Source organism: Tachyglossus aculeatus, chromosome 5 (assembly GCF_015852505.1).
Source record: "Tachyglossus aculeatus isolate mTacAcu1 chromosome 5, mTacAcu1.pri, whole genome shotgun sequence".
Lineage (NCBI taxonomy): Eukaryota > Metazoa > Chordata > Mammalia > Monotremata > Tachyglossidae > Tachyglossus > Tachyglossus aculeatus.
In genome coordinates, this window is record NC_052070.1 from 28,473,692 (window position 1) to 28,499,760 (window position 26,069).

General features: G+C 46.8%; 1 protein-coding gene across 1 annotated transcript in view; it reads right to left on the minus strand.

Annotated features, from left to right (window-relative positions):
- Nucleotides 1-7,071: 7,071 nt before the first annotated feature.
- The window catches only part of TMX3 (thioredoxin related transmembrane protein 3), a 77,891-nt gene continuing 58,893 nt past the window's right edge, over nucleotides 7,072-26,069 (minus strand). The window contains exons 14-16 of the mRNA XM_038746443.1: nucleotides 12,847-12,976; nucleotides 12,033-12,101; nucleotides 7,072-7,975 (exon numbers count right to left, since the gene is read on the minus strand). Coding sequence (XP_038602371.1) covers nucleotides 7,700-7,975; nucleotides 12,033-12,101; nucleotides 12,847-12,976 — 475 coding nt within the window. The 3' untranslated portion in view covers nucleotides 7,072-7,699. The remainder of the gene's footprint in view (nucleotides 7,976-12,032; nucleotides 12,102-12,846; nucleotides 12,977-26,069) is intronic.

Here is a 26,069-nt window from a genome sequence, read left to right on the forward strand (position 1 = left end):
GACAAGTGGCGGAGCCGGGATTTGAACCCATGACCTCTGACTCTAAAGCCCGGGCTCTTTCCACTGAGCCACACTGCTTCTCTAATCTTAATCTCTGCAGGACTCGTGGGAATTTAATACGGACACATTTTACTCACCAGCCCGGCAGTTTCTTCTGGATGAGCCCTTAGCACACCAAGTGCTCGGAGAGAAGGAAGAGTAAGGACACTTACAAATCCAGGGTTTGGGAAGAATTCCGGGCGGCCGTTGAAGCATCGCGCTTTCCTCTCCAACCTGTGTCCCTTGGCTTGTGTCCGGGTAAGGTGCGTTTCCGGACTATTTCCAAGATATTGGGATTCTCTGCCTTTTTCTAACCCACTCGCCGTACCTCCATCTCGCCACCAACCCCTTCTCCCCATCCTCCCTGTGGAACTGAACTCCCTTCCCCCTTCATATTAATGTCTGTAATGATGATGATGATATTTGTTAAGCACTTTCTGTGTGCCAAGCGCTGCTCTAAGCGCTGGGGTAGATACAAGGTAATCAGGTTGCCCCACGTGGGGCTCACAGTCTTCATCCCCATTTGGCAGATGAGGTAACTGAGGCACAGAGAAGTGAAGTGACTTGCCCAAAGTCACACAGCTGATAAGTGGCAGAGCTGGGATTAGAACCCACAACTTCTGACTCCCAAACCTGGGTTCTTTCCACTGAGCCACGCTGCTTCCCTTTCTAGACTGTAAGATCGTTTCAGGTAGGGAACGGGTCCGCTAATTCTGTTGTATTGCACTCTCCCAAGCGCTGAGTAGTGTTCTGCACATAGTGAGCACTCAATAAATGTGGTCGACATAAAAACAGACCCTCCGTCTCCCCACCTTCAAAGCCCTCCTAAATCACAGCTCTAAGAGGCCTTCCCTAAGCCCTCGTTTCAGTTTCCCTTAAACACTCGATAATCACTCCACCCTCAGTGCCGAAGAAGCCCTCACCGACGGATCCGTAATTCACTTTGGAAGCAGTGTGGCTCAGTGGAAAGAGCCCGGGTTGGGAAGTAAGAGGTCATGGGTTCTAATCCTGGCTCTGCCACTTGTCAGCTGTGTGACTTCACTTCCCTGTGCCTCAGCTACCTCATCTGTAAAATGGGGATTAAGACTGTGAGCCCCCCGTGGGACAACCTGATCACTCTGTATCCCCCCCAGCGCTTAGAACATAGTAAGCACTTAACAAATGCCATCATTATTATTATTATTATTATTATTATTATCTTACTGTCTGTCTTCTCCTCTGGGCCGCAACCTCCTTGTGGTCAGGGAATGCGTCAACCCACTCAGTTAGACTCTCCCAAGCGCTTAGTACACTGCTCCGCACACAGTAACCACTCAATAAATCCCACCGATCGATTGATTTTGCATCCCAAATTGGAGCGTTTCCATATTGCTATGCTGGATCATACTCTATTGCACCGTATTAGTATAGCCCACGAATCCTGTTCGTTAGAGAAGCAGCGTGGCTCAGTGGGAAGAGCCCGGGCTTTGGAGTCAGAGGTCATGGGTTCAAATCCCGGCTCTGCCAATTGTCAGCTGTGTGACTTTGGGCAAGTCACTTCACTGGGCCTCAGTTACCTCATCTGTAAAATGAGGATTAAGACTGTGAGCCCCCCGTGGGACAACCTGATCACCTTGTAACCGCCCCAGCGCTTAGAACAGTGCTTTGCACATAGTAAGCGCTTAATAAATGCCATTATTATTAATTATTATTATTATCCTGCTGCACTTTGTAATATCTTGTGGATGATCATATTTTAAAACTCCCAAGGCTTGCTGTGAATCCATGTGGAAGAAGGCAAATTGCTCTTTGACCTCTGACTTCAAACTGAAGATCGCAAAGCAGCAGCCGGAGCGGCAGGGGCCGGGCCCTCTTCCCAACACCTTAGCGTCTTCCTCTGGTCAGATTAGGGCAGCTTTGATAATAATAATAGTAATAATAACAATAATAATAGCATTTTTAAGTGCTTACTATATGCCACAAACTGTACTAAATGCTTCGATGAGAAGCAGCGTGGCTCAGTGGAAAGAGCCCGGGCTTTGGAGTCAGAGGTCATGGGTTCAAATCCCAGCTCCACCAACTGTCAGCTGTTGACTTGGGGCAAGTCACTTAACCTCTCGGTGCCTCAGTTACTTCATCTGTAAAATGGGGATTAAGACAGTGAGCCCCACGTGGGAGAACCTGATCACCTTGTGATAATAATAATAGCATTTGTTAAGCGCCTACTGTGTGCAAAGCACTGTTCTAAGCACTGGGGAGGTTACAAGGTGATCAGATTGTCCCATGGGGGGCTCACAGTCTTAATCCCCATTTTACAGATGAGGGAACTGAGGCCCAGAGAAGTGAAGCGACTTGCTCAAGGTCACACAGCTGATCACCTTGTAACCTCCCCAGCGCTTAGAACAGTGCTTTGCACATAGGAAGCGCTTAATAGATGCCATCATTATAATTAAATTGGGTTGGATACAGTCCTTGTCCCACACGGGGCTCACAGTCTCAATCCCTATTTTACAGGTAAGGCAACTGAGGCCCAGAGAAGTGAGGTGACTTGCCCAAGGTCACACAGCAGACAAGTGGTGGAGTCAGGATTAGAACTCACGACTTCTAGACTGTAAACCTGTTGTGGGCAGGGATTGTCTCTATTGCTGAATTGTACTTTCAAGCACTTAGTACAGTGCTCAGCACACAGTAAGAGCTCAATAAATGTGATTGGATGAATGAATGAATGAATGAATGAATGAATGAATGAATGAATGAATGAATGAAGACTCTCTAACTGCCAGACTTGTGCTCTCTCCACTAGGGCCACACTGCTCACATGAGAGCACGAAGATGCTTCGCTCCCTTAGGCACTGATGGGCACTTTATCATTTCCTCCCATCTTTATCAGTCAGTGGCATTTATTGGCCTCTTATTGGGTGCAGAGCATTGTACTAAGCACCTGGGAGAGTACAATACTCCAGAGTTACATGTTTTGTTTTGTTGTCCGTCTCCCCCTTCTAGACTGTGAGCCCGTTGTTGGGTAGGGACTGTCTCTGGATGTTGCCGACTTGTACTTCCCGAGTGCTCAGTATAGTGCTCTGCACACAGTAAGCGCTCAATAAATACGACAATGAATGAATGAGTTGACACATTCCTTGACCACAAGGAGCTTCTCTTAACTTTAACATATATTTTCCACAAGATTAAAAATGCTACATCTAATTTCTACTTTTCACTTATTTGTATCTGTATATTACTGTACATATGTACATGTATGCACATATCTGTAACATATTTGTATTGATGTCTGACCCCCCCCCCCCGCCCCCAAAGACCGTAAGGTCATTATGGGAAGGAAAAGTGTCTGTTTATTGTTCTTTCCTACTCTCCCAAGCGCTTAGTACAGTGTTCTGCACACAGTATGCGCTCAATAAATACAATTGAATGAATGAATGTATGACTTTTACCTGCCTCCCTTACTAGATTATAAGGTCCCTGAAGGAATCGATTGTGTCCATTAATTCTATTGTATGCTCCCAAATGCTAAGTACAGTGTTCTGCACACACTAGGAGCTCAAGAAGCATTACTTTTTTTCCGTTAGAGGTATTTGTTAAGTGCTTATTTTTTGCCAGCGCTGGGGTAGATACAAGATAATCCAGTTGGACATGGTTCCTGTCCCACTGAGGGCTCGCAGTCCTAATCCCCATTTTCCAGATCCTGTAACTGAGGCCCAGAGAAGTGAAGTGACTTGCCCGAGGTCACACAAAGTGGCCGAGCTGGGATTCATTCATTTGGATTTATTGAGCGCTTATTGTGTGCAGAGCACTAAGCACTTGGGGAAGTACAATTCAGCAATAAAGAGAAAAACTCTGCCCACAAAGAGCTCAGGATCTAGAGGATTAGAACCCAGGTCTTCTGAACCCCAGGCCTGTGACCTCTCTGCTTCTGGTTGATGAAGGCCAGACCCTTGGAGAGGATTGTAAATTACTCCTTAAAATTTTGACAGAGGAACTGTTAAGTGACCCTGGGTCATAATGCCACTGAACTATGCGATCCAGGATCCACAATTTTAGTCACCTCTGTGGCTTTTCTACTTTGAAGCGCTGCAGAATCCCCAAAAGCAAGAAAGATATTAACACCCAGCAGCGACCCACACAATACACATTTTTCCATTCATTTATTGTATAAAAACAAAGGTTGACACCCGATGCCTTAGGGCAGCAGACCATAAACTCAAAACGTTAGTACAGCAAAACCCTTGCCAATAAATCAGGGAGGAAAATAGTAGAAAATTCATTTTTGCCCTGTCTGGGACTCATTCTTCTAAATCCTTTCGTAGACAAAAGAAAAAGAGTCAAGAAGCCAAATCCAAGCCTCTAAATTATGTTCTGTACATACCGTTCCATAAAACCTGGCTTAAAAAGACTAAAATCGAGACTAACGAGAATCTCGATGTGCTTTTCTTTCCTGTCATTAGCGCTAGGAAGCCCCAGCTCAGAATGTTCTGGGAGTTTTCTAACTAAACATTTGGTTGTCTTAGTACGGGTGGTCGGGTATAAATGCTCCTTTCCCCCTCCCCGAGTCTGACAGTGCGATACTACGAGTGCTTTGCTCATCAGAGCTACTCGGTAGCAGAATCCGCTCTCAAGTCATTCTCTTTCTACGGCGCTAGCCTCGATTACAGACACACAGAAAGCAAAAAGAATTCAGATGGCCTGTTTAAAAACGCCCCACGTGTCTTCTCCGAAAAGCCTAGAGCCCCATATTTTAAGAATTATAGGATGATCAATTAAGACGTAGCAAGCACTTGAGTTTTTGGAATTCTGAATGATCCCCATATTCATGCTGAAATAAAACACTGAAAGAGAAGTGAGAAGCCCGGCGTATAACAGGGCAGCACGACCTTTCTTCACCTTGCCATTTTACCCAAATTCGACTGACTTTCTAAATAGCCGTCAACTGGACCATTCAAGGACCTCGCTTTTAAATAGCACAGGTCAAAGGGAAACCCATAGCTTGACTCTCACCTCCACAGGCACCTTCCATATCGAATGATGAAAACGGGTACCCAAAATGGCCAGTTTGGCTACCAAAGGGGTATTTGAATTTTCCCGCAAGTCAGATGGGAATTTTTCACACCCAGTTCTCCAAGCTCAGCCTCTCGGACGCCTACGTCTGAAAACGTGCGCGCCAGAGACGGGGCATTATGGGACCGAGGCTACAGAAGATCGAGAAAAGAAACGGTCTGGCCGAAGATACTAAAGTGTACGTTTGAGACCAGGTGTCTCTGAACAGCACACGTTCTCGTTTTTTTCCACCCTTTTTCCAGGATGATTACGGACATTTGTTCCAAATAGAATAAAAACGGTGCCGGTGACAAAAATGGGATGGGTTCAACTACCCAGGGGATGACGACGGACTTTCTCAGACCACGCTTTCAGCCTCACGGCACCCGAAGTACAAGTTTTCCGATCCCTGGAACCCACCGCCCTCCGATGCGGTCAAAAGGGATGCCGATGCCCTGTTTGGGGGTCAATCCTGAGGGGGGTGATTCCGGATGCTGCCGAGAGAGATGGGGTCCGGGCTCCGGCCAGGGGCTCGGCAATGTCACAATCCAGAGGTCCCGGGTGAGGCGTGAGGGAACCAGCCCCCAACGTAACCCCAGGGCAGTGAGCCATCGGAGGTCAGCTCAGCACCTCCATCCACCACCCCGGAACGGGCCCGTGTCCCCAGCTGGAGTGGGACTCCCTGCTCGTTTCCCGCCACACGCAGCTCCTCTAGGGAAGCAAGTTTACTGCCACGTTCCCCAGGTTCGGGCCCGGCCCTTCCATCGCCCGTCTTTCCCTGCAACTGGAAAACCGACTAGGGAGCCCTGCTTCCAAAATCAGCACGATCCCATCATCACGATGGGATAGGCAAAAAAAACGAGGGTTGCAAATAGCACCACATAATTAACGTATGTGCGGCCTTGGGCCAGAAGAAGTAGGCAGTTGTGGCCGGCCTGTGGCGTTTCCCACTGGCGATCCCAGGGGCCTAGCTGAAATCTTCACCGCGGACTCTGGGGGAAGGAGAGAGGTGGCCCGCACGGGGCCGTAGGCCTCCACTCAGAGACGTTTCAAGTTACAACTACCGGTCTCTGTGACATTTCCCAATCTACCTCCCGCTTCCGTTTACAACCACTTCCGGAAACTTCGACTTTACAATGCTAGCCCGCTTTAGGGCCTGGCTGCCAGGAGTAGGAGCCGGGAGGAAATGGAGAATTTTCTCACTGACAACGAGGGCGGGAAAGGGACGATTAGATCAAAAAGGGCAAAAGGGGCACGGAGGAACACGAGAGGAGGGGCACAGATCGTCGTGCAGAATCACCAGAGCGGATCCACATGAAGACAAGGCCAATTGGCCCATCACGGAGCCCCTCTGGATCCATGTAAACACTTGACAATAGCCCTGTGACTTATCTAGAATCGACCGAGTCCACCACTCTGGGTACATCTAGTAAAAACGGAGGAGCACCGACCACGGTTCTGAAGCCAACAGCCCGTTTCGAACACAGCTCCTGGGAGGCGATCGCTTTCAGCCCACGGCCGCACCCTAGGATGCGGTTTTTGGGAAGCATCCGGGGTTGAAATCCAAGTGTTGCCTGGATTCGAATTAGCAATTAGTTTTTTTACCATTAGAGAATGAAAATGCATTGCACGGGGCATCTCTCTTTCAGGGTTTAGATACATAACCGATTCCCCCACGTTCAAAATGGAGTTAAAATGAAACCACAAAAGCTAAACCAGTCTAACTACAACTTTAAATAAATAGCCGGTCATTTAAAATTTGCAAGTTGTGGACAGATTACTTTGAATAGACTGAACGGTATTTAAAATAGGAATATGAGCTGAAGGGATGGGTTGGCAGTTTTCCGGAGAAGTTGGCTAAACTCATCAGGGTACATGGTTTTGTGCCACGATAGGTTATTACCAAGAAGCCCTTGAGAATTTTTTCATGCTAAAGGTTCTAGCTTAAATAAAACCACACGGGAGGGCATTATAAATGAAACAGAATGCAACACTCATTGAAAATAAGATCTAGCGATTTTTCTTTTGAATGTGTTGAGGAGGAGGGGTGGGAAAGGGGGAAGGTAGGGGTAGGCTTTAGCATTTACTTTGAATTGGCCCTTTATTTCAATATTGCAAAATCGTAAGTAAGCATCTGTTAGTTTGCTTTTCCTCGCCTTCAAACAATACCTTACCTAACATAACAAGATCGATATGTTGAGTGAGTAAGGTTTAAAGAGGTGCTCTCTTCAAAAGAGCATGTTTTAAATTTGGCCTCCTCAATCTTTTCCTAAACGGCCTCGAAGGATGCCATTTTTCTTAAAGGAAAATAAGGCACCCGACGGCCTCCTCCCTGGCTCAAGCCAATTACCCTCCCCGTCAGGCACAATTCAGAGAGAGGAAAATGCGGAGTAATCTCTTCTCTTCCAGTATAAAGTATTCTGTATCAAAGATAGATATTCATCTTCCGCTGACCCACCCACCCACCCACCCCACCCTCAAAATAAGGGAAGACTTCTGTCCGCGCGACCGTTATTATCCTAGTACGGGGTCAGATGTTCTCTTCCGCAAAGATCATGGTTAAATGGCTGAATTCAATAAATAAGTTTCTTTCCTTTGAAAACCTATCCAATCCACTACCCCTATCTACAGCTCAGTCTTTTTTCTTTTCCAGTCGGTCTTTCGGTGCCTGCTCGTCGTCTGAAGGTTCCGGAGAATTCTCTTTGTCTTCGTCCTCTCGGTCTTCCTCCGCCTCCTCCTCCATCAATTCCCTGGGTTGTGGTTCCCTGGAGCGCATCTGAGTGTGCATCTCTCGCCCTCCTCCTCCGTCGGGGTCGGCCGTGTAGATTCCGTAACACATGATGCTGATGACCCCCAAGGGGAGGCCGAAGAGAAAGCAGCCCAAGAGGGGGGAGCTCTTGAATACAGACTGGGGGGGGGGGGGGAGAAAAAAATATAATCAGAGGCAACAATTGCACGTCGAGTACGAAGTCTCAGGTAGGTTTAATACTAATGAAAGCCTTAGCTCGACACACTGTAGTTTCCTACTTCCTTTAACGTTCAACGCGGACGGCTTGAAAAGCAGCATGGCCAGGTGGAAAGAACAGGGACCTGGGAATCAGAGGACCTGGGTTCTCAGCCTGGAGCTGCCACTTGCCCGCTGGAGGACCATTTAACTCCGGTGTGTCTCAGTTTCCTCATCTACAAAGTGGGCAGGAAATACCCATCTTCCTTAGGCTGTAAGCTTTAAGTGAGAGAGGGACTGCATCTGAACTGATTATATCATCATCATCATCATCAATCATATTTATTGAGCGCTTACTATGTGCAGAGCACTGCACTAAGCGCTTGGGAAGTACAAATTGGCAACATATAGAGACAGTCCCTACCCAATAGTGGGCTCACAGTCTAAAAGGGGGAGGTAAATGCTTCCCAAATGCCAGAATTATTACTACTGTAATTATTATTGTTATCATTACCACCCCTTTGCCAATGCAGAGAGGCATTCTACAATCTCAGCCAACTCCCCAAAGCTAAAAATGAATCGTGTAACAACAGGCAGCTGGGGAAGTTTCCAACATCAAGCTGGGTAACCTCGCCGTGAATAAGTACAGTGTTCTGAAGTTCCTGTTCATGTTTTTTCCCTGCATTCTACGTTTCCTACTGGAGCCTTCTGGAAGGTGAGCTGCCTCTGCCTTTGTGAACAGCTGCTCAGGTGGCCCCTCTGACAGACTTCCAGTTCAACGGTGGGAGACGGCAAGGGACCCGATGCCCCTCCAATGCCAACCTCCTGCTGTACTTCCATCTCACCTGTCACCCCACTGACCCCCGGCCCACACGCTGCCTCTGGCCTGGAACCCCCTCCCGCTTCATATCTGACAGATGATCAGCCCCCTGACGCAGCCTCTTCTCTCATTCCCTTCAGTACCCCCCTCACACTTGGATTGGGACCCCACCCTCAACCCCACAGAACTTAACGTACGGAGCCACAACGTGTTTACTTAAATTGATGAACATTTCCCCTTGAGACCGTAAGCTTGTTGTGGGCAGGGAATGTGTCTACCAACTAACTCTGTTAGACGGTACTCTCCCACGCACTTTGTGCAGAGTGCTCATTGTATTTACTGTACTGGCGCCTGCTACTAAATGAACTGAGAGTAATGAAGGCTGCCAATAAAATTTGGGTGTTTCCCTATTCAGCAGCTTCTCTCGAGAATGGTATTTCTATGCAAAAAAATGACAGGACAATTAAATATACCTCTTTTGAGCTAGATAACTGGCCAACACACTCAAACTTAATTTAGAGAAATTTTCCACATTTGAAGAATTCTGTGAAAGGCTTTGGGGAAAAGGGTAGAGGCTCAAAATAGAGGAGGGAGGGCGTTCCAGGCCAGGGGCAGGATACGGGCTAGGGACTGGCAGCAAGACAGGCAAGACTGATATACAGTGAGAAGGTCAGCATTAGAGAAGCGAAGGGTGCGGGCTGGGCTGTAGTAGGAGAGTAGTGAGGTGAGGTAGGAGGAGCAAGGTGATGGACTGCTTTAAAGCCAATGGTGAGGAGTTTTTGTCTGATGCGGAGGTTGATGGGCAACCACTGGAGTTTTTGAGGGTGACACGTCCTGAACGTTTTTGTACAAAAATGATCCGGGCAGCAGAATGAAGTAGGTCCAAAATTTGTTCATCACAAATTCAGGGAACTAAAAACTAATCACCTTGTTTTTCAACGACAGAAGAGCACAGGACTTGAGTCTGTTTTTTCCGATCAACCGTTTTGCCTCCTCCTACTTCACCTGGCTACTCTCCTATTTCAACCAGCCTGCACATTTCGCTTCTCTAGTGCTAACCTTCTCACTGTGCTTTGAACCCATCTAGCTTCCCACCGATCCCTCGCCCACATCCTGCCTCTGGCCTGGAACGCCCCTCCGTCTCCTCAGATCCTCTCCCTCGGCTTTAACTACCATCTCTATGTGGACGCCAAATCCTCTAGCAGCTAGAGGCTGATTACTCTATTTTTTTTATTAATGATGTGTATATAGCTATAATTCTATTTATTATGATGGTATTGACACCTGTTTACTTGTTTTGTTTTGTTGTCTGTCTCCCCCTTCTAGACTGTGAGCCCGTTGTTGGGTAGGGACCGTCTCTATATGTTGCCGATTTGTACTTACCAAGCGCTTAGTACAGTGCTCTGCACACAGTAAGCACTCAATAAATATGATTGAATGAATGAATCTAGCTGCCTCTTCAATGTTTTCCCTGGACTTTTCCTGGAATTAGAGTCTTCTCCAGAAAATTGGTCCTCCTGATTATATGTCCAAAATGTGGTAATCTAAGTCGAGTCATTTGGCCTTCAAAAGACCACTTTGGCCTAATTTGCTCCAAAATCCATTTGTTTGTTTTTCGGGCAGTCCATGGATTTCACCAAAACCTTCTCCAACACCACATTTCAAAAGAATCGATGTTCTTTCTATCCTGCTTTTTCACTGTCCACTCTCACTGGAAACACCATAGAATTGACAATTTACTCAATAAATACGACTGACTGACTGATTTCCCATTCCCTTGGAGAACACATTCTCTCCCTCAGCTTCAACTATCACCTCTTTGCGGATGATTCCCAAGTCAACCTCTCCAGCCTGGATCCTTCCCCTTCGTGCAGTCTCATTTTTCCTAATGCCTTCAAGACAGCTCTACTTAGATGTCCCACTGCCACCTCAAGTCCCACACTGTCACACGCTAACTGGACTGTATGTCTAAAACTGAACTGCCCATCTTCCCACCCAAGCCCTTTCCTCCCCTTGGTTTTGCCATAACTGTGGACGATACCACTATCCTCTCTGTCTCACAAATGTACCTTGGCATTATCCTCAACTCATCTCTCATTCAACCCACATATTCAGTCTGACACTAAATCCTCTCCCGGTACCTCTAGAATCTGACCCCGCCTCTTCAGTCAAATTGCTACCACATTGATCCAAGAACTCGTACAACCCGCTTGGCCCCATGCTGACTTCCCTACCTCCTTTCTCTTGCCTCTCCAGTCCATACTTCAATCTGCTGCCCAGTTCATTTTCTCAAAAACCCTTCAGGCCACGTCTTCCCACTTCTCACAAATCTCCAATTGTGACCCACCCATGTCTATGTCGAACACAACCTCTTTACCATTCGCTTTATAAGGCATTCAATCAGCTGCCCCAATCCTACCTCACCTGGCTGATCTCTTACTACCACCCAACCCACCCAACTGGATCTTCTAGAGTCAACCTACTCACTGTATCTTGATCTTTTCTGTCTTGTCACCAACCTCTTGCCCAACTCCTTCCTCCGAACTCTTTTCCCCATCAATCAATCATCGATGGCATTTACTGATCATATACTATGTGCAGAAGACCGTACTAAGTGCTTGGGAAAGTTTGATAAAACAGAATCAGCAGACACGTTTCTTGCCCGTAACAAGTTCACGGCCTAGAGGATGAGCTTATCTACCAGACGAACTGCCAGTCTGCTACAAATACCTCTTCTTCAGGAGCCCTTCCCTGACTAAGCTCGCTTGTCTCCTATTTGCTCTTCCTTCTGTGTCATTTAAACACTTGTGTTTGGCTCTGTAAGCACTTGATATTCACCCCAACCCCATCCTCACAAGCATTAATGTATGTATTCTTATTATCTGCCAGTCCCCTACCTGTGATTTATTTCAATATCTGTCTCCCCAACTAGAATGTAAGCTCCTTATGGGCAGGGACTGTGTCTATCACCTCCATTGCACTGCACCCTCCTAAATGCTTAGTGCAGTGTTCTGCACAGTAAGCGCTAAATAAATACTGATTAATTATTCTTTGTCTTCTATTCAAATTGTACAACAATATACATTTTAGCGGAAATGACGGTCTTCAAATCACATCCGAATGCATTTCTGCTTAAAACGTGTGTTCCCAGTTTGATATACAGAAAATACGTCTGGATAAAACCAAAACAAAAGGACATACCACTACTGTAGACTTGGCATCATATATAACTCTTTTGAACCTTTGAAAAATTCCATCACCTCCTTGTGCCTGCAAAGTCAAAGAAAATATACAAATCAATACTATTTTAATCTTACAATGGTCTCCCAAAGACATTCATTTAGATGACAGCCATAACCATCACAAGAGTTCCTGGTCTCTTCTGACGATACGTTACAAAAGCTGTATTAGGACTTGATTCTCACGGAGGATTTCTCTGAAGTGAAGAGGTGCTGATCTAGGCTGAGGGGACCAGCTCTGGGGATGAAGACGGCCCCCTACACCGGACCAATGGACGGACCAACAGAGAAGGGGACGGCAGCAGGATGCAGAGCCAAATGGAGGAAGAGGGAGGGCAAAGGGGTCAAGGAGAGGCGGGGGCAGTAGGGGTGGTTGGGCCCAGGGGAGACAGGCAGACAGGTCCTCCGCTGCAGGAGTGGGGAGAGTTATGGAGTGGTGGCAAGAGACAAGAAGGGGAAGAACAGGAAAAGTGATGTTTGGGGCAAGGAAAGACACAGGGGCAAAGTGGGCAAAATCGGAAGAGCCAAAGCAAGAGAACGGAGAGCTGGCTACCAAAAGGGGAGAAACAGAAACAAGGACGACAAAGAGAGAGGTCAAAGATTGGGTTACGGATGGGGGGGGGGGGGGGGAAATAAGAACACTGGTCAAGGAAGAGGAAAGATATGCAAACCCAGGGAAGAAGGGAGAAAACCCAGAAATCCCTGAAGTTTGCCCAGGTCATAGTACAATCTAACAGCCATTGGGGTTTTTGTCGGAATCAAAGTCAACGACTTACTTCAACTGTGCCATCCAATATGTTATTGATGAACTGGACCATGTCTTCGGTGCTCTCGATGTTTCTTCCCGGCAGAAAGTACTGCTGATTGGAAGTGTTCAGTACCACTACAGTGGGGACTGTCAATTCACTGAAAGGATCACAATTGGTTACGGGTTGCAGAATTTCAACAGTGTTTAATACGCCGAAGATTTAATGTTAGGAAGACCTGCTATAAAGAGCCTGGAAAAAGTCATGAACCATGCTGATGTAACAACTGCCACAAAAATACAAATTGTCAACTCTATGGGGTTTCCAGTGACGGTGTATGGATCCAAAAGCTGGACAGTGAAAATAAAACGTATAGAAAGAATATCGATTCTTTTGAAATGTGGTGTTGGAGAAGGCTTTGACAAATATCATCGACGGCCCAAAAAACAAATAAATGGATTTTAGAGCAAAATCCCATCATTATTTTTAAATTGAGCCAAAGTGATCTTTGGAAGGCCAAATGTCTCGACTTAGATTAGTATATTTTGGACACATAATCAGGAGGATTAATTCTCTTGAGAAGACACTTATGCTACAAAAAGTCCAGGGAAAACTTGGAAGAGGCAGACAGGCAGCTAGACGGACAGAGACCATAACAATGATAACGGAAGAACCGTTAGAAAGGTTGCAGATTATGGCAGAGGACAGGATGTTCTGGAGTCCTTATGAATCGGAAACGACCTGATGGCACTTGATAATAATTAAGTACCCACAACAGTGTCTCTCCTTCATAAAATGTTCTCAAACCATCACATGCATTTTTTTCCTCCTGGAATATGCATCAACTGCTTACTATGTTCCAGGCACGGGGGGAGACGCAGGATACGATCAGATAGGATGTGATTCCTGTCCCGCGCGGGGACCGGAATCTGAGAGATAGTGAGAGCACGTGTCTTGGGCTCAGAGAGGTTAAGGACTTGCCCCAGGACAACAGCAGGCAAGCTGCAGAGCCTGGTTCAAATCCCAGGCCTCTTTCCCTAGGCCACACTGCCTTTCATGTTAAATAACTACCTTCCCGAGAAATTTAGAAACCACAGATAAACAGGGAAATGGAATTTCTGTTAGATTTAAGAACCCGCATTATCACTTTCTAAAAAGCAATTACTAAGCATGATGAACTCAAGCTAATATTCTCTCAATGCCGTTGTTTACTTATTTTTTACATATTGCAATCGATCGACGATATTAACCGAGCACTTACTCTGCAGAGTACCGCACTAAGCACTTGGGAGAGTACAAGGGTTGGTCGACTGAGTCCTTACCTTTAAGGAGCCTGAAATCTAGTAGGGGGGACAGGAACCAAAATAAATCACAGGTAGAGGGAAGAGACAGTTTAAAGATATATACATAAGCACACTGAGCTGGGGAAATTGAGGTTGAGTGAGAACCCAAGTGCTTAGGTCACATGGAAATGCTGGAGTGGTAGAATAAAGTGGAGGGTGGGGGAATAAAGTGGCCAGAGGAAAGAGGAATGAGGGAAGTCCTCCTGGAGGGGATGGGAATTCAGATGGGCTCCGAAGATGCAAAGAGTGGAGGTCTGCCACTCGTTCAGGGGGGAAAGAAGTCCAGGTGAGAGGGAGGGCATGAGCAACAGGCCAACAGTTTACGGATCCCAAATCTTAGGCTGAAAAACTGGGTAGCCTCAGCATATTATTGTCAAGTGGAATTCATTAACAATGGTGCCCAGAAAGGTTGTTTTGTTGCACTGAATAGGTTCATGACCCTTGGCTGGATACGGGAAGTGGTGTCCCGAAGTCTGTGTGTACACTGTGGAGCCCTGGATAATAATGGCATTTATTAAGCGCTTACTATGTGCAAAGCACTGTTCTAAGTGCTGGGGAAGTTACAAGGTGATCAGATTGTCCCGTGGGGGGGGGCAGGGGGGTGTCACAGTCTTAATCCCCATTTTATAGATGAGGTAATTGAGGCCCAGAGAAGTTAGGTGACTTGCCCAAAGTCACACAGTTGACAAGTGGCAGAGTCAGGATTTGAACCAATGACCTCTGACTCCAAAGCCTGGGCTCTTTCTACTGAGCCACACTGCTAGTGCGGGAAGAAGGGTTGCGGGGGGGAGGGGGGCAGTGGGGGTAGGGGAGAAGGGGAGAGGGAGAGGGAGAGAGAGAGTGTGTGTGTCTGTCCATCCTTCTATTGGGTTTATTTCAATATGACCTTACATCTCAGGGCATTTTCCCCCACAGAATTTTTCCTCCAGGGATTACCCCCACTAGTCCTACTTCAAATTTCCTCTGTAATATCACCTCCTTCAGGAGGCATTTCAAGCTTAACCCCCTATTACCTGTCCTGCATTCCTCCCTGCCATCTCAGCCCTCTTTATACACTTATGCGTATATTTCTACTTGATGTATTTAACTATTTAGGGTTATTCTATCTATTCCCACTTAACTATTGACGAGTCACCAATTTATTAGATCTTAATGACAGGAGTCGCGTCTTTTAGTTCTGTACGTCTTCTGAGGGCTTAGAACAGAGCTTTGTAGAGTAGCAGCAGCTAAACTTCTGACTACGGCCGTGATTGACAAAATCAGAGAGGGAAAGGGCAGTCCCTCCATCATCCTTAGATTCACCAGTGGCCAGTGGTCACTGGTGGCCAAGAGCGGCTTTCCACAGGACACACCCTTCATAACCCTCAGAAAGGAGGCAACAGTAGAAAAGATGACGTAGACTTCCGATACACATCAAAACGTTTATCTGCAGCAATGCCGTCAGACCAACTGGAGGATCACGGCTTTGGGAATCAGAAGGCCTGACTGTATGGACAAAGGGAATGCCAGCTGGGCTTAGGCCTCGCAGAGCGATTTGTTTTTTGTTTTTTTTTCCCCACTTAACAGTTGGGGAGCTGAAAAGACGCAGCAGGAATCCCCCAAAACGGCTGGTTAACGTGGGCGACAGACACCGCAGTGGCTACCAAGGCAACACAGTGTGGCTCAGTGGAAGGAGCCCAGGTTTTGGAGTCAGAGGTCATGGGTTCAAATCCTGGCTCCACCAATTGTCAGCTGTGTGACTTTGGGCAAGTCACTTAACTTCTCTGCACCTCAGTTCCCTCATCTGTAAAATGGGGATTAAGACCGTGAGCCCCCCATGGGACAACCTGATCACCTTGTAACCTCCCAGAGCTTAGAACAGTGCCTTGCATAGTAAGTGCATAAGAAATGCCACTAAAAAAAGAGAACTCCCTGTTGTACTCTGGTGCCCCATAGATGTGGACTCCAGCTCTAATGATAATAACTGTGCTATCCGCTGATTGCTATGTGCCATGCACTGTATTGAGCGCTAGAGCAGAGACAAAGTAATCAGGTTGGACAGTCCCTGTCCCTCCCGAGGTTTCCCCATTTTCCAGGTGAGGAAACTGAAGCACAGAGAAGAGAAGTGAATGGCCCAGGGTCACCCGGCAGACAGGTGGAGGAGCCGGGATTAGAACCCGGGTCCTCTGACTCAGACCCGTTCTCCTTCCAGCGGTGCCTCTCTGCACTTTACCTGTAAAATAACTTGGCTTCCACTGTGCAGTGACGCCCCTCCTTATCCCCCTGTCCCACCTGTCTCCTCTCTGACCCCCCCGGCTCTGCCACCGATTCGTCCACTCAGCTTCTTGGTCTCCAAGTCTCAGGATTCAGTCGCAGGTCCGGCACTCTGGCTGGGCTGCTCCATCATCCAAATGATTTAAGCCTCCACAAACCTGGAGTCTCTTCATTCACTATGGTCCAGAAGAGAGATCCCACCTGCTGGGGAATCCTGGGGAATGTTGCAGAGCTCAGAAGAGCTAGATGGGAGAGGGGCGGTGGGAGCGTAGCCTGGGATCCCAGGATTCCTGGTCTCTCCTAGTAACCAATCGAGCCCTAAGGGAGAGAGATCCAGGAACATCCTATTTGGGAATCCGATTCGAGGGCCTCATAGGACCGGGCCCGCTCGACGAATGCCGATACTCTGATCTTGGCTACTGTCGTCTCCGGGGACTCCTTTCGGAGATGGACTTGCGGCATAAAGGCAAAGTGGAATCAATTGATTTAATGACTATTTCCGAGCCAATCGTATCGCTGAACTCTCTTAGGGGCAAGAGCACGGGTCTGGGATCAGGAGACCTGTATTCTAATCTCAGGTCCGCAGCTCGCCGGCTGTGTGGCCGTGAGCAATTCGCTTCACTTCTCTGTGCCTCGAGTTTCCTCCTCTGTGTCGGATGGGGGCTGCACCTCATCCGTTTGCATCGACTACCACAGGACTTAGTAGTCCAGGGCTTGGCCCGTAGGTAACGTTTAACAGATATGACAGCGACAATAATCACCAGTTCGTTATGGGCAGGGAACATGTCAGCTAATTTGGTTTTCTTCTACTTTCCCAAGTGCTTAGCAGGGTGCTCTGCACATAGTAAGTGCTCAATAAATACCACTGATTGATCGATCATTATCATTACTCACCCCGCGATGTACACGTAACGATGACAATGATGATGATGATTTATCATCATCATTAAATCTATGTTATACGGCAATATTCCTGATTTGCAACCCCGATTACTCTTAGATTCACTTTTCTTCTGAGAATGAGGTGTCCCACTCCGTTCGCAGAGAACAGCAACAGAGACAGTCGCATGTGAGGTTCAGCAGCAGCAGCAGAGGCTGAAGCCGCGGCTCAGTGCTCATTAGTGCCTGGCAACTAGCTCCACATCACTTCATTTTACTAAACTATCTCCAGGAACAAGCTGTTAGGAAGTAACGAGAAATGTTCTTTGACGAGATGATCCACCTCCACCTCCTCCTCCTTTTCCTCCTCTTCCAGGAAGAGGACCCAGGCAACCCTTGGATGTTCTGTGCTATCTGAATTCACGCCACACATTCAGGCCACTTAGCAGTACGGCACATCATTTCCCTTAAAAGGGAAACGTTAGTGCTACACTGTTTTATGATGATTTAAAAAAAGGAAAATTGAAAGAAATTATGTCCAGTCAAACCCTGGAAAGCACTGGTGACTTAATAAGCATCTTTTACAAAAAGGAATTCATATGACACCACAAGTCCTAACTGCATTTGGAGTGTTATAATTCCAGAAGCGCTTCAACAAATAACATTGTTATTATTACTATTCTGAGGGCTTAGTCCAGTGCTTGGAAAACAGTAGGCACTCACTAAATGCTGTAGCTCGACTGATATTAACAATCAGGCCACCCTGGGGAGAAGCCAAATCATTATGTTTTGGGGTTTGCAGGGAAGGCTCAAAGACAAGAAAAGCATTTGGGTTCAGTCGCTGAATCAATCAATCATTGGCATTTATTGTGTGCAGGGCACTTGTGCACTAGGCGTTTGGAAGAGTACAAGAGTAGAGTAAAGAAGCAGCATGGCTCAGTGGGAAGAGCACGGGCTTGGGACCAGAGGTCATGGGTTCTAATCCCAGCTCCGCCACTTGTCAACTGTGTGACTTTGGGCAAGTCACTTAACTACTCTAGGCCTGTTATCTCATCTGTAAAATGGGGATTAAGACTGTGAGCCCCTTGTGGGACAACCTGATCACCTTGTATCCCCCCAGCACTTAGAACAGTGCTTCACACACAGTAAGCGCTTAACAAATGCCATTATTATTATTACAATCCAATGCAAGTACTCCCCCACAAGTCTCATAAGCTCCTCGAGGGCAGGGATCATGTCTACTGTATTGTCCTCTCTCGGCCAGTGCTCTGCACAACAGGAAACGCTCAATAAATACCACTGATTGACGGACCAAATCCATCTGAATGTCCAACTCCCAAGAGATCACGAGATGTAACTCCAAAAGCTGAAGTTCCTCAACTACAGCTTCTATTTACTATTACTCTTCTATCCCTTTCTAAAATAAATTGCCCTTTAATACGGTTTCGCGACAGTCAGCCAACTGCACTCCCCCGAACAAGCATGTGGGTATTCGAAAGAAGTTTTCTCGTAGGTAGGAGGGATCCACATACGTGACATGAGGTGTATGTACCGTGAATACGGATGATTCAGCGCCCACAGACGTTCAAAGAATAAGGAATGCACTGACAAAAAGCATTTACATTTCTAAAGAGGTCTTCAATATGATGACTGGAACTAGAAAGAGTTCCAGTCTTTCTAGTTACTAGAGCTAACAGAATGGACTTTTATTTAAGGCAAGTTTTCAATTTCACGTTGCTGCCATCATGTGGAATAACACAATACTTGACTGGCTCCGAAGGAGAAGCAGCATGGCTTCATGGAAAAAGCAAGGGCCTGCGGGTCAAAAGATCATGGGTTCTAATTCCGGCTCTGCCTTTTGTCTGCTTGTGACCTTGGGCAAGCCGCTTCACTTCTCTGGGCCTCAGTTACCTCATCTGGAAAATGGGGATTGAGACTGTGAGCCCCCCGTGGGACAACCTGATCACCTTGTATCCTCCCCAGCGCTTAGAACGGTGCTTTGCATCATCATCAATCGCATTTATTGAGCGCTTACTATGTGCAGGGCACTGTACTAAGCGCTTGGGAAGTACAAATTGGCAACATATAGAGACAGTCCCTACCCAACAGTGGGCTCACAGTCTAAAAGGGGGAGACAGAGAACAAAACCAAACACACTACAAAATAAAATAAATAGAATAGATATGTACAAGTAAAATAAATAGAGTAATAAATATGTACAAACATATATACAGGTGCTGTTGGGAAGGGAAGGCACATAGTAAGCGCTTAACAAATGCCATCATAATTATTATTATTATAGTGCGCTGCACACAGTAAGCGCTCAATAAATATGACTATCTACCACAGTGCTTAGAACAGTGGTTGGCACATAGTCAGCGCTTAACAAATACCATAATTATCTATTTATTTATATTGATGATACCGGTGCCTGTTACTTGTTTTGATGTGTCTCCTCACCTTCTAGACTGTGAACCCGTTGTGGGCAGGGATTGTCTCTGTTGCTGAATTGCACATTTCAAGTGCTTTGTGCAGTGTTCTGCATACAGTAAGTGCTCAATAAATACAACTGAATGAATGATTTAACTACATTTTAAAACACTGGCTGTAGCAGACATACCCTCTCAAAGCGATTTTCTGAGTGAATTCAGAGTAATGTTCATAGGTGCGTCAATAGAAAAGCCCTGCCGCGGCTGCTGCCAGAAGCTGTCCGGCGCCATCCACCTGCACTCGCCCAGCAGTCACGGCTCCTTCCAGCTATCACCCCATCTCCCACCTACATTCCTCTCCAACCTCCTTCGGCCGGCTGCCTAAACTGTGGCCTCCACTTCCTCTCCTCGACCCTGCTCCACTCTGACTTCTTTCCCCTTCACACCACTGAAACCACCTCTCAAAGGTCACCAATAATCTTCTTGCCAAATCCAATGGCCTCGATTCCACCCTAATCCTCCTTGATCTCTCAGTTGCCTTCGACATTGCCAACCAGCCCCTTCTCCCGGAAACATTATCCAACCTCGGCTTCACTGACGCCGTCCTCTCCTGGTTCTCCTCCTATCTCTCTGGCTGCTGATTCTCAGTTTCTTTCACGGGATCCTCCTCTGCCTCCCATCCCCTGACTGCGGGTGTCCCTCAAAGCTCAATTCTGGGTCCCCTTCTAGTCTCCATCTACACCCACTCCCTTGGAGAACTCATTTGCTTCCATAGCTTCAACTACCACCTCTTTGTGGATGACACCCAAATCTACATCTCCAGCCCTGACCTCTTTCCCTCTCTGCAGTCTCACATTTTCTCCTGCCTTCAGGACATGTCTAGTTGGATTTCCTGCTGACACCTCAAACTTAACATGTCCAAAACAGTACTCATCTTCCCACTCAAACCCTGTTCTCCCCCTGACTTTCCCATCCCAGTTGACAGCACTAGCACCCTCCCTGTCTCATGTCTGTAACCTTGACATCTCTCTCACTCAATGCACATAATTCAATCTTTCACCAAATCCTATCAGTTCAACCTTCACAATATCATTAAAAACTGCCCTTTCCCCTCTGTCCAAACTACTACCATGTTAATCCAAGCACTTATCCTATGCCGCCTTGATTACTGCATTAGTGTTCCTTGCAGACCTCCCCGCTTCACTCCAGAGGTCACTCTGCTGCCTATATCATTTTTCTAAGAAACTGTTCAGTTCCTGTTTCTGTTTCTCCGCTTCTCAAGAACCTCCAGTGGTTGTCCATCCACCTCTGCATCAAACAGAAACTCACCATTGGCTGTAGACCACTCAATCACCTTGCCCCGCCTACCTTACCTCGCTGATTTCCCACTAAAATCAAACCTGAACACTTCACTTCTCTAATATCCTGAACCTCGATCTTGCCTATCACACTCCGGACCCCTCCTCGACCACACCTATGACCCCTTGTTCACATATTGCCTCTGGCCTGGAACTCTCTCTCTCTTCATATCCAGCAGATGATCCCCTCTCCCCACCTTCAAAGCCTTACTAAAATCACATCTCCTGCAAGAGGTCTTCCCGGAGTAAACCCTCATTTCCTCTTCTCACACTCCTTTTTTTGTTCTTTGTAGCACTTGGATTTGCATCCTTTATTAATCCCACTCTCAGCCCCAGAGCGCTTATGTACATAGCCACAATGTGTTTATATTGTCTGTCTCTCCCTCTAGTCTGCAAGCTTGCTACTGGCTGGGAATGTGTCCATTATACTGTTGTACTGTACTCCCCCAAGCACTTAGTACAGTGCTCTGCACATAGTAAGTGCTCAATAGAGCCAATTGTTGATTGATTTGATTGCCTCTTCCCCAGGAGCTTCCCCAGGGCGGACCACCACCAGAACATGATCCAGGGGCCCAGTGGGTGTGAGGAAGGAGAGGGCATGACCCCAGCTTAATCCCAGGACCACTCAAGCCAGGACCTTCCCCTTCTTTTCTTTCCCACTTTCTTTTATTTCATTTCACTATGCTACACACAATCCATTATAGATTGCATCAGGGATAAAGGGAGGGGAAGCACTTGAATTCCTAAATCAATTTAATCAATCAATGGTGTGTACGGAGGGCTGTGAATTCATAGAAGTAGGGCTATGAATTCATTCAGTTGTATCTACTGAGTGCTTACCAAGTGTAAAGCCCTGTATTAAGTGCCTTCACCCTGTCAGTTTGGGGCCTCCAGAGTAACTGGACTCCCACTAGACAGGGTTGCAGATGGAGAGTGGATTTCCCTCACAGCTGGTGAGCTTTCTTCCTTCCTTCCTTCCTTCCCTGGCCGGCCTGGAAGAGACTGCTTGTTTTGACCGGATGAAGCTGACTCCCTGGGTTTGCTCTCCAGGCTGAGAGGGGACCTAGGCCTCCCCTCCTCAAAAATCTCCAGTGGCTACCAATCAATCTGCGCATCAGGCAGAAACTCCTCACCCTGGGCTTCAAGGCTGTCCATCCCCTCGCCCCCTCCTACCTCACCTCCCTTCTCTCCTTCTCCAGCCCAGCCCGCACCCTCCGCTCCTCCGCCGCTAATCTCCTCACCGTACCTCGCTCTTGCCTGTCCCGCCATCGACCCCCGGCCCACGTCATCCCCCGGGCCTGGAATGCCCTCCCTCTGCCCATCCGCCAAGCTAGCTCTCCTCCTCCCTTCAAGGCCCTGCTGAGAGCTCACCTCCTCCAGGAGGCCTTCCCAGACTGAGCCCCTTCCTTCCTCTCCCCCTCGTCCCCCTCTCCATCCCCCCCATCTTACCTCCTTCCCTTCCCCACAGCACCTGTATATATGTATATATGTTTGTACATATTTATTACTCTATTTTATTTGTACATATCTATTCTATTTATTTTATTTTGTTAGTATGTTTGGTTTTGTTCTCTGTCTCCCCCTTTTAGACTGTGAGCCCACTGTTGGGTAGGGACTGTCTCTATATGTTGCCAATTTGTACTTCCCAAGCGCTTAGTACAGTGCTCTGCACATAGTAAGCGCTCAATAAATACGATTGATGATGATGATGAAGAAGGAGCAGAGAAACCAAAACGGTCTGTTTCCGGCTGAAGCATCCAATCTGCTTTATCGGGGTCCACCCCCATCTATCTACTTAACCCAGATCGGACCCTTCACAGTTAACAGATCACGACAATCCTCATCTTTGGGGCCCAACTAAAACAACCTCTCCTCCTCCGACAGGCCCTCCCTAGCCGATTCCCCATTCCCCCAACCGATCTGCCCTCCCTTTTTTTTAAATGGCATTTATTAAGCGCTTACTATGTGCAAAGCAATGTTCTAAGTGCTGGGCAGGTTACAAGCTGATCAGGTTGTCCCACAGGGGGCTCACAGGCTTAATCCCCATTTTACAGATGAGGTAACTGAGGCCCAGAGAAGTTAAGTGACTTGCCCGAAGTCACACAGCTGACAATTGGCAGAGCCAGGATTTGAACCCATGACCTCTGACTCCAAAGCCCATGCTCTTTCCACTGAGCCATGCTGCTTCTCTACAGCATCACCTCTACATCGGGGTCTCTACAACCTTAGCACTTTGATACTCGCCCCACCCCTGAACCCTCAGCCCTTATGTCCTTACCCTTCTAATCTGCTCCTTCCCCCATCTGTCATTTCTCTTCATTTCTGTCTCTGCCAAAAGACCTGCAAGCTCCATTTCTCCGAACTCTACCGTATTATACTTTTCCAAGCGTTTAATTCAATGCTCTGTACACAGTAACAACTCAATAAAAAAAATTAAAAAAAAGCTGATTGACTGACAAAAACCTAGTACGGTTGCAGAGCAGAGCTTTAAGATACCAAATGCGGAAGAAGGCTCTTCCACGGATACATTAAGCCCACAGCCATATGCGATACTACTAGCGAGGCAGCTAGTCGCCAATGAAATTTGAATTTATAGATGCTTAATGAACAGCCGGAGTAGAAAATGAGTATCTATTTCATGCCTAGAGCTCTCGTATTAGCATAAATCTGTCCCTGTCATCTGAATTCAGCAGGTATTCTTCCAACTCCCTCTCCCTGATCTTTTCTAAATCTCAAGAACACAGGATGCATTCAACTTTTTTTTTACTCCCGCTGAACTCTAGGCACCTGCTGCTCAACTCTAATGAACCTTTTAAAGCCACTTGACCTCAGGAACTCCTACAAAGCTAGAGCCATCCTAGACGACTTCCATTTTTCTCTTCCCTGCCCTCCCACCTCTGGGGAAAACAACAGAGGGGAGGTTGATTCCTCAGATTCACATATTCTCTTACTTTGCTTCCCAGCTCAACAACGGGCACTGTGTTCTAATGGAAAGAGCATGGGCCTGGGAGCGAGAGGGCCTGGGTTCTAATCCTAGCTCTGCTACATATCTGCTGTGTGATCCTGAGCAAGTTACTTCACTTCTCTGGGCCTCAATTACCTCATCTGGAAAATGGGGATTAAGGCCATGAACCCCACGTGGAACATGGACTGTGAGTCTAATTCATTAGCTTGTATCTACTCCTGGTGCTTAGTACAGTGCTTAGCACTTAGTAAGCGCTTAAATACCATTCAAAACACTCTCTAGCCACTCAAAAAGCTGTTCAAATCCCACATCCTCCATGAATATTAATGCTCCAGTGAGGTAATGAGCCACTCTGCTGCCTTCACTCACTCACCATGCCTGTAGAGACACTTTCTACTCTACACACATCTCAAAACTTGCGCATCCTGTTAATTTCCTAGTTCTCGTATAATTCTGTGGACAAATGAATACACTTTCGGTGGACAATTTCAACGATCTCTGCCAGATCTGTAAGTGCCTCCTCCAAGAGGGATGGTCCCTTCACGGCTCACCAAGCACAGAATCAGGTGAAAAAGCTTTTGGTGGTGATAACACAGTCACCTCTTCATTCATCCATGTAATGGCTTAAAAATCCAATTAATGGAATAACAATCTACTATTCCTCCTCCACCTTCCACACACCACCACTGGCCACATCTTTAAAAAAAAAAAAAGTAGATCTGACATGTTCACAGGCAGGCTGACTTGCCACATAATTTACTTTCCCTCGTCTCTTGGAGGCCATTTTTCACAACAGAGTGGATGGTTTTAAGGTATTCCCATTCTAGAGGAATCAATCATGTTTATTGAGCACTTACTGTGTGCACAGCACTGTACTTAGCTCTTGGGAAGTGCCATAAAATAAAGCTGGATAACATGATCCCTGCCCACGAGGAGCGTACAGCCTACAGAAGGAAGAACTGTGTCCCTTTCATTTACTGCCCTCTTTAGCAAGCACCACCATCACATTTGGACAATCAACATGTAGTTTCATAAGAATGGAGTTTCTGTTTCTGTTTCTTTTTTTGTTTTTAATCCTCCTGAGTATGCTCACCAAAGAAACAATTACAGATAAAAACAAAAAAAAAATGTAAAAATGAACACCTACTTTTAAGTTGGTTATAACTACAACTATCAGTGTGTTCGATGCTAGGCAAGTAAAAATACCTATGGAGTAGATGGGGAGAAACAGCAGTTTTAGGAGCTACTCTGGAGTCATGAGTAGTCTCCTGATGAGTTAAGAAACTTAACGGGCTGCCTAATTAAGAAGGTTAATGATGGAAATGAAGAAGATATATCACCAGTTTCCTCACTGTGGGCAAGGAATGTGTCTGTTTATTGTTCTATCCTATTCCCCCAAGTGCTAAGTACAGTGCTCTGTACACAATAAGCACTCAATAAATAAGACCGAATGAATACAATACTAATGGTAAAACCTGCCCCTGCTTTGTAGTCACATTTGCATATCTGTAGCACCTGGAGTTGTTTTTGCTTCTGCCTCTTTGTCCCACATTCTTTAGAAAACTCTTGCTCAGAGTTGCTCTTTTCTTGATAGGTGCATGTCACGCCTTCCAGTTTTTAGCACTGCCCGAGTTTTAGCATTACTGTGTCTTTAAAATGTTCCCTCGGTCCTCCCGGCTTTTGTTTTCCCAATTTCCCCAATTTCCAGAGTCCAAACACTAGCTGTTTGGGGGTCCTGTTGCTGTTCAGTCTTTGCGCTTGTCCCACTTGGAACTGCCGGAGATGACACGACCACAGCTTTAAGGCTAGGGCCTGGACATTGTCCAGAACTACACTGCCCGTGATGCTGTCACCATGATGGAGCCCCTAGGCCACGGCGAAGACTGCCCTTCCATGCAAATAAAAGAAGATGCTGCTCTACATAGCTAATCTCAGTTTTCGAAGATGATGAAACTGGTGGTGCCACCCAACTGCTCCATAGGAGCATGGCTGAGGCAAGATCGGCACAGCATTCATGCATGAAGAC